The sequence below is a fragment of the Schistocerca piceifrons genome, chromosome 6, assembly GCF_021461385.2.
Source record: "Schistocerca piceifrons isolate TAMUIC-IGC-003096 chromosome 6, iqSchPice1.1, whole genome shotgun sequence".
Taxonomy (NCBI): Eukaryota; Metazoa; Arthropoda; class Insecta; order Orthoptera; family Acrididae; genus Schistocerca; species Schistocerca piceifrons.
Window position 1 is genome coordinate 338,053,925 of NC_060143.1, and position 18,680 is coordinate 338,072,604.

Consider the following 18,680-nt stretch of genomic DNA (forward strand, 5'->3'; position numbering starts at 1 on the left):
TTATGTGTAGAATTGCACTATTTGATATGTTGCGTATGTTACACTCAACATTCTACATTATTAAGTTAGTGTCATTAGGTAACAGAAGTATCTGAAAATCACATGGCATATTAGAAGGTACATCATATATAAGCGGTGGTGGTCCCTGCATTGACTCTTGAGACACCCACCAGCCAGCGTACATCTTAGCCCGTTTTATTTTAACATTCATTTCTGATGACTGTTCACATTACTTACTAATTAGAAGTACTTTGTAGTAATAAATTAGAAAGCAAATATGTTGTTCCTGACATCGGAGAGTAAGGCGTATGGATCATTATTGATTACATATTTCACTGTGATAAAAGAGTTAGAACGAGCCGCATGCTACTAATCTTCATTCTTGAAATTCCGCAGAATGGCGACGAAAGAGTAAGACACGTTAAGGACCTGTAAAAGAAATTATTAGTATGACTTTACGTTTCCGAAGTGCTGCTTACCTCAGTGATTAAGGCAATCCTACCCTATTCAGCATGCCTGTAGCATATCTTTAATTTTATCTTCAGTTAAATATTTTACGAGCAACATCTTTTCTATCAGCGATGTAATGATTCATTAATATTACCAGCCGAAAAATGATAATGCTGCCATTCAAAATTTAGCGTATAATATTGTCCAGTACAGGTGGCTAAACAAAACATTATTAAACAATGTAAAGTAAAACTGTTTCCAAGATATTCGTACTAACATATCATTAATGTAACGATGCGTAGAGAAAAACATTACTATGAGTAGTCGGAAAAATTTAGCGAAATAGATGTTAGAGAATTTTACTCTATACTGCTCTGCTAAATGTTCCAGAGCAGATGTTAAATTTACATCGTTCTAGTTGTTGTTGTTGTTGTTGTGGTCTTCAGTCCTGAGACTGGTTTGATGCAGCTCTCCATGCAAGCTTCTTCATCTCCCAGCACCTACTGCAGCCTACGTCCTTGTGAATCTGCTTAATGTATCCATCTCTTGGTCTCCCTCTACGATTTTTACCCGCCACGCTGCCCTCCAGTAATAAATTAGTGATCCCTCGATGTCTCAGGACATGTCCTACCAACCGATCCCTTCTTCTAATCAAGTTCTGCCACAAGCTCCTCTTCTCTCCAATTCTATTCAATACCTCCTCATTAGTTATGTGAGCTACCCACCTAATCTTCAGCATTCTTCTGTAGCTCCACATTTCGAAAGCTTCTATTCTCTTCTTGTCTAAACTATTTATCGTCCACGTTTCACTTACATACATAGCTACACTCCATACAAATACTTTCAGAAACGACTTCCTGACATTTAAATCTATACTCGATGTTAACAAATTTTTCTTCTTCAGATACGCTTTCCTTGTCATTGCCAATCTACATTTTATATCCTCTCTACTTCGACCATCTTCAGTTATTTTGCTCCCCAAGTAGCAAAACTCCTTTACTACTTTAAGTGTCTCATTTCCTAATCTAATTATCTCAGCATCATCCGACTTAATTCGTCTACATTCCATTATCCTCGTTTTTCTTTTGTTGATGTTCATCATATACCCTCCTTTCAAGACACTGCCCATTCCGTTCAACTGCTCTTCCTAGTCCTTTGCTGTCTCTGACAGAATTACAATGTCATCGGCGAACCTTAAAGTTTTTATTTCATCTCCATAGACTTTAATACCTACTCCGAACTTTTCATTTGTTTCCTTTATTGCTTGCACAATATACAGGTTGAATAACATCGGGGACAGGCTACAACCCTCACTCCCTTCCCAACCACTGCTTCCCTTCCATACCCCTCGACTCTTATAACTGCCATCATCCCCGAGATCGGCTTCTATCAGTTTTTCCATTCGTCTGTAAGGAATTCGCGTTAGTATTTTGCAGCTGTGACTTATTAAACTGATAGTTCGGTAATTTTCACATCTGTCAACACCTGCTTTCTTTGGGATTGGAATTATTATATTCTTCTTTAAGTCTAAGGGTATTTCGCCTATCTCATACATCTTGCTCAACAGATGGTAGAGTTTTGTCAGGACTGATTCTCCCAAGGCTGTCAGTAGTTCTAATGGAATGTTGTCTACTCCGGGGGCCTTGTTTCGACTCAGGTCTTTCAGTGCTCTGTCAAACTCTTCACGCAGTATCATATCTCCCATTTCGTCCTCATCTGCATCCTCTTCCATTTCCATAATATTGTCCTAAAGTACTTCGCCCTTGCATAGACCCACAATATACCCCTTCCACCTTTCTGCTTTCCCTTCATTTCTTAGAACTGGGTTTCCATCAAAGTAGTTCTCCTTTCTCCAAAGGTCTCTTTAATTCTCCTGTAGGCAGTATCTATCTTACCCCTAGTGAGATAAGCCTCTACGTCCTTACATTTGTCCTCTAGCCCTCCCTGCTTAGCCGTTTTGCACTTCCTGTCGATATCATTTTTGAGACGTTTGTATTCCTTTTTGCCTGCATCATTTACTGCATTTTTGTATTTTCTCCTTTCATCAATTAAATTCAATATTTCTTCTGTTACCCATGGGTTTCTACTAGCCGTCATCTTTTAACCTATCTGATCCTCTGCTGCCTTCACTATTTCATCCCTCAAAGCTACCCATTCTTCTTCTACTGTATTTCTTTCCCCCATTCCTGTCAATTGTTCCCTTATGGTCTCCCTGAAACTCTGTACAACCTCTGGTTCTTTCAGTTGTTCCAGGTTCCATCTCCTTAAATTCCCGCCTTTTTGCAGTTTCTTCAGTTTTAATCTACAGTTCAGAACTAATAGATTGTGGTCAGAGTCCACACCTGCCCCTGGTTAGTGAGCTTTAATATCATCACAGAATCCTCGCATGCAGCAGTTGTTGAAATTTCGTAAGTAAATCTCGTCATTTAAATACCTATGCTCTACCAAGCGTTCACTGACTATTCTGTCGATTAATAGTGTTGAGTATTTTCGTGCACAAACATAAGCAGTCTTTGAGAATATGACAGATAAGCTTTTGGTTCATTCTCGTATTCCAGATTCTTGTTTTGTTGTCAAGAAACCAAAATATGCTCGCAAATAAATGAAATCCCCCTGTTCTAAAGAGTATACTGTTTTTTAATTCGATGCGTAATTTTCTGGTGAGTCACTAAGAGTGTGCGTGTATATAAATTTCAACTCCTTACTGACACAGTGAAGTCACTACTGTATCGTAAGCAAGATACACGTATCATACGACACAGTAGTGTCGTAACCGAAAATTACGCACTGAAAAAAGGAACAGTGTATAAATGGGATATTTAAAAGGGGAGGAGGAAGTCTGTGGGCTAACTTTGGTTTTGGAAATTTGTGGTAAGGTCTTATGGGACCAAGCTTCAGAGGTCGTCGGTCCCTAAGCTTCCCAGATCGCACAAACTTTTTTTTTTTTTTTCACTAGATTGCGAGAATCTTTCATACGTGATTGAAGCATCAGTGAAACTAAATGTCGTATGCCTAATTCTCAAAGATTATTCACGTGTACCTAATTAATCCCATGTTGGTCGAAAGTGGAAATGGGATATACATGAAAGGTTGGTAAAAATAAATGGATATTTAAGTCGTGAAATGTATGATTTAATAGTTTTGGTGCCTAAGTTTTATGGAAGGTTCAGGAATAACAGGCATCTGTCATAGTGACGAACTTCTTTCCCAGTGTTGTGCCACTGCTTCTGTCACTTAGTGGTCAAAGACCTGTGAAAGGGTGGACAGAAAAATGTCTCCCATAGGCTGGCGCAAGACGCCATTGAAAAACATAGAAGGTGGAAGCCAACAGGCATGCCTTCACAAGACGACGAAAGGGGGACTCTTGACTAGTTGGACTGCGGTACCTTAAATACTGCCTGTTCAGACATACAGTACCTTTCATCATCTGCTGTCAGCTACGAGAGGCACTTCATACCCGTCGACGATCTAAAATGGATCATCTAGTAGCTTCTACTACGCACCCGTTTCCCTAGCTGATGAAATACTAGCTGCGCCTCGATCTGCTGCCAGCGGCAAACTGAATGGTCCCTTCCTGCAGGGGGACGATCTACTGGCCGAGCTCAGCCAACTGCAGTGTGCCCGTCTGTAGGTCCATGGTTTAGGCTTAAGTCGTGACTTCTGTGGTGTCTGTGGTAGCGACGTACGGCCTGGCTGGGAGCCGAAGCGGCGCTACGCCGCCAGCCTGTTGACCATTGCGGAAGTAGTCGCTGCTGCCGTCCTCTCAAGATGGCGACACTGTGCGCTGCCGGTTACTTGAATCCGCGTGCTGAGCCGAGCGTAGTTCTCAGACCGAAACCGGCCAGCGCCTTAGGCGCTCTGATCCCCGTCTGGCAGCACTATGACTGATGTGCTGTCCCCACTGTGACAGATGTTGCCAATCGAAAGGAACGAAGGAGACGTTTTATTAGCTGATAATCGTTCAACCTACCGATAGCTACGGCTGCACACCTGTGTAGTTCCGTTTCTAAATTGTCGCACAGATGACAAAATGGTAGATATCGAAATAGACGAGAGAGTGATAGAGAAACAATTAAACGCGCTCAAAAGAGGAAAGGCCGCTGGACCTGATTGGATACCAGTTCGATTTTACACAGAGTACGCGAAGAAACGTGCACCCTCCCCCCCCCCCCCCCTTTTCTTGCAGCGGTGTACCGTAGGTCTCTAGAGGAGCGTAGCGTTCCGAAGGATTGGAAAAGGGCACAGGTCATCCCCGTTTTCAAGAAGGGACGTCGAACAGATGTGCAGAACTATAGACCTATATCTCCAACGTCTATCATTTGTAGAATTCTGGAACACGTATTATGTTCGAGTATAAAGACTTTTCTGGAGACTAGAAATCTACTCTGTGGGAATCAGCATGGGTTTCGAAAAAGACGATAGTGTGGAACCCAGCTCGCACTATTCGTCCACGAGACTCAGAGGGCCATAGACACTGGTTCTCAGGTAGACGCCGTGTTTCTTGACTTCCGCAAGGCGTTCGATACAGTTCCCCACAGTCGTTTAGTTAACAAAGTAAGAGCATATGGACTATCAGACCAATTGTGTGAATGGATTGAAGAGTTCCTAGATAACAGAACGCAGCATGTCATTCTCAATGGAGAGAAGTCTTCCGAAATAAGAGTAATTTCAGGTGCACCGCAGGGTAGTGTCGTAGGACCGTTGCTATTCACAATATACACAAATGACCTTTTGGATGACATCGTAAGTTCACTGAGGCTTTTTGCGGATGATGCTGCGGTATAACGAGAGGTTGTAACAATGGAAAATTGTGCTGAAATGCAGGAGGATCTGCAGCGAATTGACGCGTGGTGCAGGGAATGGCAATTGAATCTCAATGTAGACAAGTGTAATGTGCTGCGAATACATAGAAAGAAAGATCCCTTATCATTTAGCTACAATAAAGCAGGTCAGCAACTGGAAGCCGTTGATTCCATAAATTATCTGGGAGTACACATTAGGAGTGATTTAAAATGGAATGATCATATAAAGTTGATCGTCGCTAAAGCAGATGCCAGACTGAGATTCATTGGAAGAATCCTAAGGAAATGCAATCCGAAAACATAGGAAGTAGGTTACAGTACGCTTGTTCGCCCGCTGCTTGGATACTGCTCACCAGTGTGGGTTAAGTGCCAGATAGGGTTGATAGAAGAGATAGATAAGATCCAACGGAGAGCACCACCCTTCGTTACAGGCTCATTTAGTTATCGCGAAAGCGTTACGGAGATGATAGATAAACTGCAGCGGAAAACTCTGCAGGAGAGACACTCAGTAGTTCGGTAGGGGCTTTTGTTGAAGTTTCGAGAACACATCTTCACCGAGGAGTCAAGCAGTATATTGCTCCCTCCTACGTATATCTCGCAAAGAGACCATGAGGATAAAATCAGAGAGATTAGAGCCCACACAGAGGCATACCGACAATCCTTCTTTCCACGAACAATACGAGACTGGAATAGAAGGGAGAACCGATAGAGGTACTCAAGGTAACCTCCGCCACACACCGTCAGGTGGATTGCGGAGCATGGTTGTAGATGTAGAAGTAGATGTAGATGTAGATGTGCTGTCCCCACTGTGACAGATGTTGCCTATCGAATGGAAGGAAGGGGACGTTTTATCAGCTGATAATGGTTGAAGCTACCGATAGCTGCGACCACACACCTGTGGATTACCTTAAGTTTCCAGGATATCAGACGAAAAGCGTACCCAGTATGTGAGCCATACGAGTAGTGGTGTAACTGAGTTTGTTTAGGCGGTAGATGGGAAAAGTGTGAGATATCACGATAAGTGACTTGGGGTCCGGTTGCAACTTGTTGATACATTACGTGTTCCGGTTTCCATCAAATTCATACCGAACTGGTATTTCTGTTTAACGGGACAGGCTGCAACTTCAACGTAATATTTTTTTTCTAGGGGAGATGGGAGGGAGTAGCTGCCCTCCAATGCCCCCAGATGGCTACGTTCTGAAGACCATGTCGCAAGATGCGGGGATTCGTGTTAACCATGAAACACAGAGTGCTATGCAAGTGCAAGGATAACACTGATAAGGTTCACTTTTGACATTGCTATCCTTAGTGACAGAGAAGCAGAATTACACGATTTGTTGAATGAAATGAACAGTCTAATGAGTACAGAATATGAATTGAGAGTAAATCGAAGAAAGACGAAAGTTATAAGAATTACCGAAATGAGAACAAAGAGAAACTTAACATCAGGAAGGTCACAAACTAGGTGAAGTTCAGGAATTATACCAAGAATATAACTGAGGCAGATGTTAAACGCTTCCAAGACTCGTAATCTTTGCGACATATTTGGAAACAGACATTAGTCGTAGTTTTCCAACTCGAAGGTGCGATCAAACCTGTGGCCTTTAGAGGGAAAAATTGTGTTGATTTAGTTAACGCACCGAAAACGTGAATAAGGATTGCTGGAAAGGGATTCGATCCTTGGTGTTCTGTAATAAAATCAAATGATTTGAGAATCTAGAAAGGTGGCAAAATTTTAAGATCTGATGTCTTGCCTACTCTGTGCGTTGAGCCTAGAGAGCCTTTTAGAAGGGATTTCGAGTCCGTGAGAAGGCGAACAGTATTTCGTGAAAAGAAGTAGATGATGCTTGTAAGCTTACAGGTCAGAGAACAACTATCGAAACATGCGGCAGAATGATAAAAAACACGGCCTCTCTACTACTAGCGGTTCTCTCCAGGATCGAAGAGATTTCCTGCCTGTGATCTTGCCGTGGAAGAAATAAATCGTCTTTAAATGTCGTATGTTGTAGTCTGTTAGGTCATTTCAAGAAGCTGCTTCTTTGCCTGACTACTTTTAGAATTTTTCAATATAATGAAACTATATGCACTCCGTTTTTAGTCTGCTGCAATGAATAGCGCCTGTCTATAAATTTAGATAATAAGAAGTTAGTGCCTATAACAAAATGAAACAAACCGAAAAAAATCTGATTTTTAGATTACTGTTGAACATATTGAGGACATCACATAGTGTACGTATGTAACGGTATTACCACTAAGAGGCGATTTGAAACTAGTCTGTCATGTAGCATCAGAACTGAGGGAAGATGACATAGAAAACAGTCTGGAAGCAGCAGTTCGACAGTTATAGTTAATATTTTATTTATTTGGTTTTGTGGTCACAAACCCATTCTCAATTTTATAATATGTAAAATAACATACAAAAATTGACCTTTAGCATTTTGAGGGAAATTTTGGTAAATTACTTTATAACGGCGCTACATTGCTATTAATTTATGTAAAACACAATAGAACATTTGTCCCATCAAAGCATAAAATGTAGCTCACGTTACTAACAGCTACGTAATCTGCTAAGAAATGGCTATACTTCGTTATGGGGATAGAACTGGCTTCATCTTCAAGACGGCAGTCAAACTGTCAAGAAGAACTAATCATTATAATCCACAAAGTCTAAGTAAAGTACATAGATGCATAGGATACTGTATACAAAACTGTATTGTGACCAGTTATCTAATATTATGTCATTCCTTGGAGTCCTTGCCAAACACTCATGACGGGAGAGTACGAACGAATCCAGAGGCGCACAACTAGTATCGTAGCAGTTGAGTGTAACCCATCCGAAAGTGTGACAGAGATGCTTGGGATCAACAGATTTCTCGGTCAATCCTGTTGGGAAAATTTTGAGTCCCTCTATTCGAAGACTTTATTCGAAGGAGATTGGGCGACCATCACACTGCCGCCATCTTATACCATACAAAGGGATCGTGAGAATGAGATAAGGGAGACTAGGACAGCGGCACGCAGACACTTATTTCCCTTTCCTCAGTACATCATCCAGCATTGCACACAGTGATTTAGCGCAGTATGTATTGTTACAGCAATTACGCGCATATTAGTGGCCCACTGAGAGACTTTAAAATATAAGTTTTCATGTTATTGGTAGCATGCATACCAACTCTTTGATCTACTTTGGAATGCAAGAAATGGTGATGTCGCCAAGCCCAATACGTCTCCCAACCTCTCTCGTCTCTCTTCTACCTATCTACCCACTCTTCAGCGTAGTATTAAACTGAGGCACCCGATCAGAACGTAGCTTTGAAAATACGCAAGTTTCTGACACTAAGTTAACGAAATGAATAGGCGTCAAAGTCAAAAACATTCCCCTAAAATAATATCTAATTCTACGATATTGACTTCTGAATTAGAATCACACACACACACACACACACACAAACACATACACCCACACACACATCTATGTTGGCGCTATACTACTAAAATTAGCCTATTGACAAGTCTCAACTTGCTAACTAACAGCTCTTAATTGTTGTTTCAACTCGCTTAGTCAACCTCTTGATTCGAGTTACTAGTATTATTGCTTGTGCAGCGATGCTCACTCCAGTAGCTAGATATGTTGAATACAGTATAAGATTCGGTAACTGACAGACAACACACATACATATTGCCGCTTCTGGAGACAGAATATTATATACAATCCAGTAGCTGACTCCTGCTATCAGATTTTGATGCTTACTATTGTATTTCTGATAGCATATTTGTGTGGAACTGTAAATTATCACAGCCTAGTTTGCTTAACATATTATTTTGCTTCAGATTTCCATCTATAACTTCACAAAAAAAAAAAAAAAAATAGAATGAAAAAAATTCTCAAGTATGGGGAAAATCAATTGCTTCAGCCTTTGATGGATGTAAACAAATTGGATGCCTATAGTAAGTGCTCGTGAACTGTACAAAGTTATCAGATCAATTCACATCTACAAAAATTGGAAAATGTCCACTTCAAAGACAGAGTGATCGCTTCTGCATAGTGGGTGAAGAACGGGAATCCTGATTACTTAAGCAGATCTTGGAGAGTTAACAGGTTTGCTGCTCATAGAAGTCATCTAACAGAAGATGTTGACAAACTAGTTGCTGATCTGAAAATGTATACTCCAGCCAAATATGGAGAAAATGGCAAGAAGTGTATAGGATTACTTTTGCAATGAGATCCAGACATTACAATTCCAGATACAATCACTTCATCAAGGTGCCGATACACTGAAGGAAGTCTAAGGAAGTGGCACGTATCACATGTAGTGACAGAGAGGACTAACGACAATAAGAAAATGCAGAGCAAGATAAAGAAGACAATGTATTTGTGAAGGCAGAAGAGGAAGATATAGGAGGAAGAGAAGAAGAAGAGGATGATAACGTTGAGGAACAGGGTGACGATGATGTTGATGTTGATTATGATGATAATTATGATTATGAAGAAGAAGATAATTGTCATGATTGAAACGCAGTCTCCAACGTACTTCTAGAAGATTATATGCACTGGAATAATCTAAATGAGTTGATAGACTGAGTACATTCCTTGCTAGCTTCAAAAGCAGTAAGCAATAATTCTCGATGAAAATGTAACTATTGAAGAGGAACTTCATAAGGTATCTCTTATTGCCTGAAGAATATAATGGCGGCTGAAAATAAAGATGGTATTTTCCATATTAGAACGTTATATCTTACTTAGAGTAATGGAGTGCTTAGATTAATAATGATCTACTTACTCCACTGAGCTGGATCTTTGTTAAGTTGCCAATTGAACCAAGACTGAGTAAGATGATAATACTGGGGGTGAAACATATTTCAGGAACTCCACCTTCACAAAGATTTTTATTGACATTTGAAATATCAACAAAAATCATTTGCTAACTATAGGCTTTCTAATCATACTGCTAGGCCAAATACGTTCCACGCGAGGAAATAAGTTTGCATGAATTGTGAGCTAGGGGGAACTACTGTTTATGAGTGTAAGACGTCAATGCATGATGTTGTATACATCGCTAAATCTCATGAACAAGTGCACTTTCAGCTGTAAGTTAGATCACCAGTAGTCTTCGTTACTTTTGCCACCATTTTTTGTGTATTTCGCTGAATTTATTGTATACTCTGAAGATCAAATTATTCTCGTCGACAAATATATATCAGCAATGGCAGTGAGTGAACTGTGTGTAATTTAATAAGTGATACGGAAAATGTAGATGTTGAAACACGTGTTATTAGGGTGCATTGTGTCTGCACAATGTGATATGAACTGTGGAAACTGAAACTGTGACCCTTGACCTAAACACTATATTTTTGTGTAGCTGACGTATTTTTGCAGAAATATTTTAGTTGGAAACAACATCGTAATATTCCACAAGCATCATAGGTCGTTATGGTTGTGAAAAATAATTAATCTGAGGGTGTGTTATGGTTTGCACCGGACTTCGAAGAATGATCGTTTGCAAGGGCTGCTGCCTGTTGGTGACAACATTTAACAAGACCTTAACGCAAAAGTTGATTTTATTTTGCTGTTTTAAGTGTTGTACAATAGTATTTAAGTAAAATTCATCACTGAAAACTACATATTTACAGTTCATTAATTACATTTCATAAGTGAATGTTGGTTTTTAGCCATTCATAGAGCATGTTTTATACTCTTCTTCAAATTCGATAAACTGCAAACAGCTGTTACTTGATGATTTATTCACACGACCTGTTTAGCTGCGTTAAAGTACTATCTTCATGAGAGTTTCAGTGTCATGTAGATTAGTTCACAGAGACACCCCTAACATTCGTCGTCTCAGCATCCAACCGCAAGAAGAGAGCAAGTAGTCAACAAAAACTAATCAGCAGAACATTGGGCCGAATAGTGCTGGGGAGCTACACGTACATGATTACTCTGCAATTTACATTTAAGTGCCTGGCACAAGGATGGGTAACAAAACAATCTTCTGTTTACTGAAGATGATGCTCCACCGCAGTGAAATCAGTCCTGCAAGTAAATAATCAACTGACGGCTATTTGCGCCTTGACTCAATTTCAGTTTATCACTTTGAACACGGCAAGTTACACTCTATACGTATTGTTTTGGATAAATTATTTTGGAGATGACACGAAAAAGAAAAACCAGTCAGATACTTTTGAGTGTCCTTCAAAGTACTTTGAAATACTCATAAGTACAATGTTTACATAACTGTTTGTAAAAATATTTTGTGTTTGTATGTGGGTGCATTTTAGAGGTAAATATCTTTGAACACGGCGCTAATTTGTGACTGTTTAACTGAAGGGTACGTAAATAACGCAGAACTCAGAGTTTTGTTGCTCGACCTTGCACAATTCCATAGGTACATTCTAACTGGATGCGTTTTTAAACTAGGTTGTGGGGGGAGGGGTTGGAACAGGTTGAGAAGAGGAGAAGAGGTGTAGGTGAGGGCGTGGGTATTGCGACGCCACCTTTCTTTGCATGCCATAGTGTATCAAGCGGTTGGTTTTAACGCTAGTGTTATTGTTTGTATTTTACAAAAATATTTATAGTACCTCCCAAACAACTGCTATAATCTCATAGTTTGTGGTGTGGCATTCAGTGGTATCTATTAATCATGTTTCGTTTGTGAACAAAGAAATAAGTTGTAGTTTTAAGTCCGCCAAATATCATGGGATCTGACACTGATTAGCATATGGACGTTCAGAAATGTGTACGAATGGTTATTGTTTGTATAAATTCTCTCTGACGCATTCTGTACAGTGCTGTGGCTACTGCACTTTGCTAGAAGGGAGAAAGAATTGCTAGACTTTGTTGCAGCCATACAGCTGATTCGTGCCACCTCGTAGTGAGACTGTGGAATTATGGTCCACCGAATATGCAAAAAAATTTATAAACTCACCGCAACAAAAGACTCCCTGGAGAGTGGGAAGAACCCACCAGCGGTGATGCACAAGGGTCTCTGTGCACGTTGCATGAGCAGCACGAGCGACCGTTTGATGGACACGGGACTATCCTGCAGTGACGTCGCTGCGTCGTAGGCCGCTAGAGCCAGGTTCTCGCTCTGAAAAAGCCATCCGAACCCTCAGAATTGTCTTTCTGCCTAAGGATAACGATTTCACTTGAAACAGTTTCACACGTCAGAATATAAACGACAGTATTATCGGAAGAAACTATGTGGTAAGTTTAATGTGTCCATCTATAGACAAAAGGAGTAGAAATTATGAAACGATCTGATTCACATTGTCAGAATCTCGAAGAAAAGTTAGATCTGGAAAGACGACGTCGATTTTGATGCGAATCCGGCACATGGCACCTAGAAGATAGTCGATATACTGATAACGGATTCTTCGTCGTCGGCCAACAGATAGCTTAGCGGTATATCTATCAGAGCGCCATCTGAGTTATAGTGCTACAACGATGAAAAATAATATTACGACAATGTCAAACCTTATTTTCATGATATAAAGAAGAACTCACGATATTAAAAATGTAATTATAATTTTATTATTTAAATTTTTGTGCTCAGTGAATCAAAGACTTTCTAGAGCACGTAATAAACTAGCATTGTTTGTACTACGAAAACTATATATGATTGATAAGTGAGAACTGATTCTATGTAAGACATTTTGCCTGGGCGGATTTTGTTCTTTTTACTGGTCGGTAGAGGAAGAAAAGTTTCTTAATCTATGTATGTAATGTGAATGTATAAAGGCTGTAAAAAGGGGAGAGAGAGATAATCCTTGCGGAGAATCACCATATTGTATAAGAAAAGGTAAATACAAGGTTATTCAAAAGAAATATGTCTAAAGTGTACCGTCTTGCTATTTTTAAAGACTGAAAATTGCGGTATTTAATCTAAACCTGTCCTGAATAACAGCGAAGAACATTTATGTCATCATATATTTTCTTCGTTTGACCACGGTTGTGATTCGCATGTTACTTTTTGTTACGCGACGTGTTAGGAATATTTTCATTATACGCGCAAAATTGCACACAGCTTTAATCGAACCTGCATGTTTCGGAAACGATAACTCTTAATCAGTACAACTACGCGAATGCCTTCTAAATCGCATCCGTGATCACAAAAGTGTTTCCTGGACCTGATTTTTATAAATGTGTAGACTTGAAAGCGAACAGCATTGCACCATCGCTGGCTCGCAACAATTGAAAGAAAATAAAACAGGGACTGAACAACTTTAAATTTTAACGCCGTCAGCGTTATGAAACCTGAATGACATAAGTTAATTAATTAAATATTAACAGGAAGAGAATTATTAAATTTTAAAGATTAAATCATAGCAAGAATTTAAAGTATTTTAGCATCGTTACGTTTCTTTGCATTAGTACTTGAGTATCAGATACCATCATATCTATTCAAAAGACAGTGCGTAAATAGAATTGCCCCCTTTTATAATTATTATTATAGCAATTCAGCGTGTACCCTTTAACAGGGAATGCTCTGTGCCAGAAGGCTCAGTGCGATGCAAACGTGTGAAGCAAGCAGGCGACAATGCCACAGAGACGCACTCGTTCTTCCCACAGCTAAGTGAGCGAGTTAGAAAGGGGTGAAACTGGTTCCTTTCCGAGTGGCGACATGGTCTTTTCGGAGAAGTGCCACACACGTTGGACGAGCTGCGTCAGCAGTGCAACTATACTGGTATTAGCGGTCTCGTGAACTTTGTCACACCCATAGACGAGTTTCTGGACGTCCTGGGAGCACAAACGTCCACCAGGACCGTTGTATTGCAAGGGCAGCAGTGGTTGATCGTGTAGAAATCATAGCACAGGTATGAAGACTCGTGAGCCCAGACATGTCAACACGAACTATTGCGAACTGGTTATCAACAGTGGAATTACGGGCACGCACATTTCTAGCACATTTTCCACTCACACCACAGCATCGACATTAACGAGTAGACTGAATCCGTTAAAGACTACCTTGGAAGATGTAATGGAGCGCCGTAGGCGTTTGCGCATACGAGTAGTGCTGGTCAGCACCGTCTCGTAGAGCGTATTCGTCCAAGACACAGGCCCAGTCCTGTGCCTTATGGTCTTAGGTGCGATAAGCTATCTCGTTCACCTTTGGTGTTTCTGGAGGGGACGCTAACCATCCCCCGGTGTTTGCAGGGTGCTGAAATTCAAAGTGATCTGCAATATAAGCTACAATTTCCCTAGCCAGCACTACCTCCGGACTAGTGTCCGGCCGAGCACATACGGGATACATGGGCGAGACGTGATTCGTGCAACTCATCAACCAACTCTTACGGAAATACGTGAAGAGATCGAGCTGGAATGACAGTATTCGCCATCTGTACGATCGACTGGATGCCAGAATCAGTGCCTGCTTTGACACCTGTGGAGCCTACCCAACATACTACAATGGGCTGAGTCATCTATCTATTGATTCATTGGAAACAATTCCCTACAAGTTATGATTCTCAGGCTTGTTGATCTAATGGAGTATGTCTCCAGTCCTATTTGAGGCATGGATTTTTCGAGATCTCTTTTCAGTCCGCACTATTGCTTCCAAAAGAGATAATCACTCTCATTTGACATGTAATGCCCTGATTCATCTAGAGTTTTTTGCTATATTAAGGCTTGGACTGCATCTTTGTGTGTACCTCACGCTTGTATCGTTCAGCTTAGTCGCCTGAATATGTGTCAACGCATCAATCGACTAATCTGGAAATGCAGAGAAGAAATAGTGGCACTCTAATATCCTAATTATGCACTGAGGTATGTTGAAGTACCCAAGCAGTTGAACTGTAGCAAATCAACTTCATAAACTAGGGCTCTGAAGTTCAGCTACGACACAAAACTGCAAGATGCCAAGGAAGAACCAACAACAAACCAAAACTGTAGAGACTGGCATATTTTGACAACGAAATACGATATTAATTCGTGTGGTCAAAAGTTACTCACTGAATTATTCATAGTAATTAAAAGTGTATGTGCATTAGGTACACCTAAATTTTGTATGCATACCGCATCATTAAAGCATTTCCATTAGTGACAATAACAATAACAATAAATTCCTAATTGAGTAAAATTGATGTGACTTATTATTTTTGCATGTAAATAAATAGTAAAATTCACAAATGCATCTCCTGAAAGGAAATATTATTTTCACTATCCAATATTAAACTCAACTTAGATTCAACACAGAGTAAACATAACAGTTGAAGATATAAAATTATTCATATGTAACCAGTGAAAACAGCTTTTTGGCAGGTAATACCCTACTGCCTTATGTGCAAGCAAAATACATCTTATTTTAGTAGATCTTTCCAGACAATTCATTGTTGTGCTCTGCAAGGTCTACGAATCTATGTAGACACTAAAAAGGTTACTCCAGTCATTGCTCACTTACATATGGTAGTGGTGTTATAGGATTTGACAGACTAATGATTATGAATAGCTAATAACAATGTCTTGAAAAAAGTTGCATGAAAGCAAGATAGAAAATCATGCGGAGCCTTCTACTAGAGGACTTTATGATCAATCTCTCTGTTGACTGCTATCATGCTTTAATATAGCCACTAGATACGAAATTTTTATGGGCTGCTGATAATGATTAGAATATTGAATAAATATAGTAAGAATTGACTGAAATGAACTTTATAGTGGAAAGGAATGATAGATCTGATGCTGCTTGCTACGGTTTCCTGTCCTGTGCTAGCGTCTTCATCTCAGAGTAACACTTTGAACCTACTTCGTCAATTATCTGCTGGATCTATTCTTATCTGTGTTTCCTTTCACAGTTTTTACTCTCTACAGCTGTCTCTAAGATTGTGGAAGTTATTCTGCGTTGTCTTAACAGAATGACATCCTACCATCCTGCCCCTTCTCCTTGTTAGTGTTTTCCATATATTCGTTTGCCCACAGATTCTCCGGATTACCTCCTCATTCCTCAGTTTATCAGTCTACGTAATTTTGAAGATTTTTCTGTAGAAACACATCTCACAAGCTTCGATTTTCTTCTTTTCCGGGTTTTCCACAGTTCATCTTCACTACCATACGATGCTGTGCTACAAACGACAGTCCCAGAAATTTCTTTTTCACGCTACGGGCTATGTTTCATACCAGTAACTTCTCTTGGCCAGAAATGCCCTTTTTGTCAGTGGTTGTCTGTTTTTTACGTCCCCCTTGCTCTACATGTCGTAGCTTATTTCACTGCCTACTTAGCCGAATTTCCTAACTTCAGCAAATTCGTGATCACCAATCCTTATTCTTATTTCTGCTACTTCTCATTACTTTCGTTTTTCTTCGATTTACTCTCAGCCCATATTCCGTACTCATTAGAGTGTTCATTTCATTCAGCTGTTCTTGTGATTCTCCTTCACATTCACTGAGCATACAAATATCATCAGTGATTCCATATCCTGTCACCTTGAATATTAATTCCATGCTTTAACCTTCCCAGGGAGATGAAGAAGCTTGCACAGGATAGAGTAGCATGGAGAGCTGCATCAAACCAGTCTCAGGACTGAAGACCACAACAACAACAACAACAACAACAACAACAACCTTCAATTTATTTGCGTCACTGCTTCTTCGATATCTTTGTAGGTGCGAAAGACTATATCTTCGTCGTACACTCTCTTTAAGTCGAGCACTTTGTTCTATGTCTGCCATTCTTATTGTTCCATCTTGACTCTTGTATATATTGTTTATTACCCATATGTTTGCTATAAATCCTACTTACCTCAAAATTTCAAACACGTTGCACCATTTGACACTGTTGAACCCGTTTTCCAGGTCGTGAAAATTTGTGAACGTTGCCGAATTATCCGATAATTCGTCCCCCCCCACACCCATAGAGGCTTTCCATATACTCTTTGCTCCTATCTTCTCTCTCCTTTGCATTCAGCAGTGGAAATTCCAAAGGACTCTTAATTTTACCGCCCTTATTTTTAATTTCACCGAAGGTTATTTTGACTTTTATGTTTTCTGAGTCAGTCTTTTCGACAAATTTCATTTTTTATTTCTTGAGATTTTTCATACAGTCGTTTCGCCATAGCTTTCCTGCACTGTATTTATTTCATCCCTAAGTGACTTATATGTCTGTATACCTGACTTTCCCTTAGCATTTGGTACTTCCTTCTTTCATCCATCAACTGAAGTATTTCTTCTGTTACCCATGGTTTCTTCGCTGTTACCTTCTTTGTATTAACGTTCGTCTTTCCAACTTCTGTCTGTCGGCTGGTCCCGGCGGGGGTTCGAGTCCTCCCTCGGGCGTGGGTGTGTGTGTTTGTCCTTAGGATAATTTAGGTTAAGTAGTGTGTAAGCTTAGGGACTGATGACCTTATCAGTTAAGTCCCATAAGATTTCACACACATTTGAACATTTTTTTTTCCAACTTCTGTTATTGCCTTTTTCGATTTGTCCATTGCTCTTCAACTGAACTGCCTACTCAGCTATTCGTTATCGCAGTACTTATAGCCTTAGAGAACTTTTCGCATTCCTCTTCATTCCGTAGTACTGTATCCAAGTTCTCTACGTACCAATTTTTCTTGACTAAACACATAAACTTCAACGTACTCTTCATCGCTGCTGAATTGTGATCTCAGTCTATATCTGTTACTTGATACGCCTTACAATCCACTACCTGATTTCGGAATCTCTGACTATGGTGTTATCTCACTGAAATCTTCCTGTATCCTCAGGCCGTTTCCAAGCATACGTCCGCCTCTTGTGATTCTTAACAGAGTAATCGCTATTCCTAGCTGACATTTACAGCGGACTCAGCTAGTCTTTCTTCTCTCGCATCCGTAATACCAAGTCCATATTCTCTCGTAGCCCTTTCTTCGGCTCTCCTCCACCTACAACCGTATTCCAGGTGCCCATGACTGATTGATCTTCATCTCCGTTCGTACCGATTATCCCGTTCAGTGTCCTCATACACTTTCTCTATGTTGCAATGTTAGCATGTATACTTGAACTGTCGTTATCGGTGTTGGTTTATTGTCGATTCTGATATGTACAACCCTATCACTGCACTGTTCACAGATACTCCCTTTGTGCCCCACCTTCCAATTCCTAACTAATCCAACTCCCGTTACACCATTTTCTGCTTCTGCTGCCATTGCCCTACACGCATCTGACAAGAAATCCTTCTCTTCTCTCCTTTTCACTCACTGGCCCGCACCATGAGTGAGTCTTAGTATTTCCCTTTTCATATTTTCTAGTGTCTCTCTTAACATTTCCCTTTCCAGATTTTCTAGCGTCTCCTCCACCCTCAAACTTCTAACATTCCCCGTCCAACAACACTGTCCTACCGATGGTTGTCCAGTATTTTTCTCATAGACATCTGGCCCTTGGTATTCCATTTCCAGAGATTCGAACGGGGACTAGTCTGTGCCATGTGTGCGATGTCAGCCGATAATATAGCAAATATGAACAAA

General features: G+C 40.2%; 1 protein-coding gene across 1 annotated transcript in view; it reads right to left on the reverse strand.

Annotated features, from left to right (window-relative positions):
• Positions 1–369: 369 nt before the first annotated feature.
• LOC124803307 (odorant receptor Or2-like) overlaps positions 370–18,680 on the reverse strand; it is a 77,563-nt gene continuing 59,252 nt past the window's right edge. Inside the window, exons 5-6 of the mRNA XM_047264491.1 lie at positions 12,176–12,337; positions 370–429 (exon numbers count right to left, since the gene is read on the reverse strand). Coding sequence (XP_047120447.1) covers positions 370–429; positions 12,176–12,337 — 222 coding nt within the window. The remainder of the gene's footprint in view (positions 430–12,175; positions 12,338–18,680) is intronic.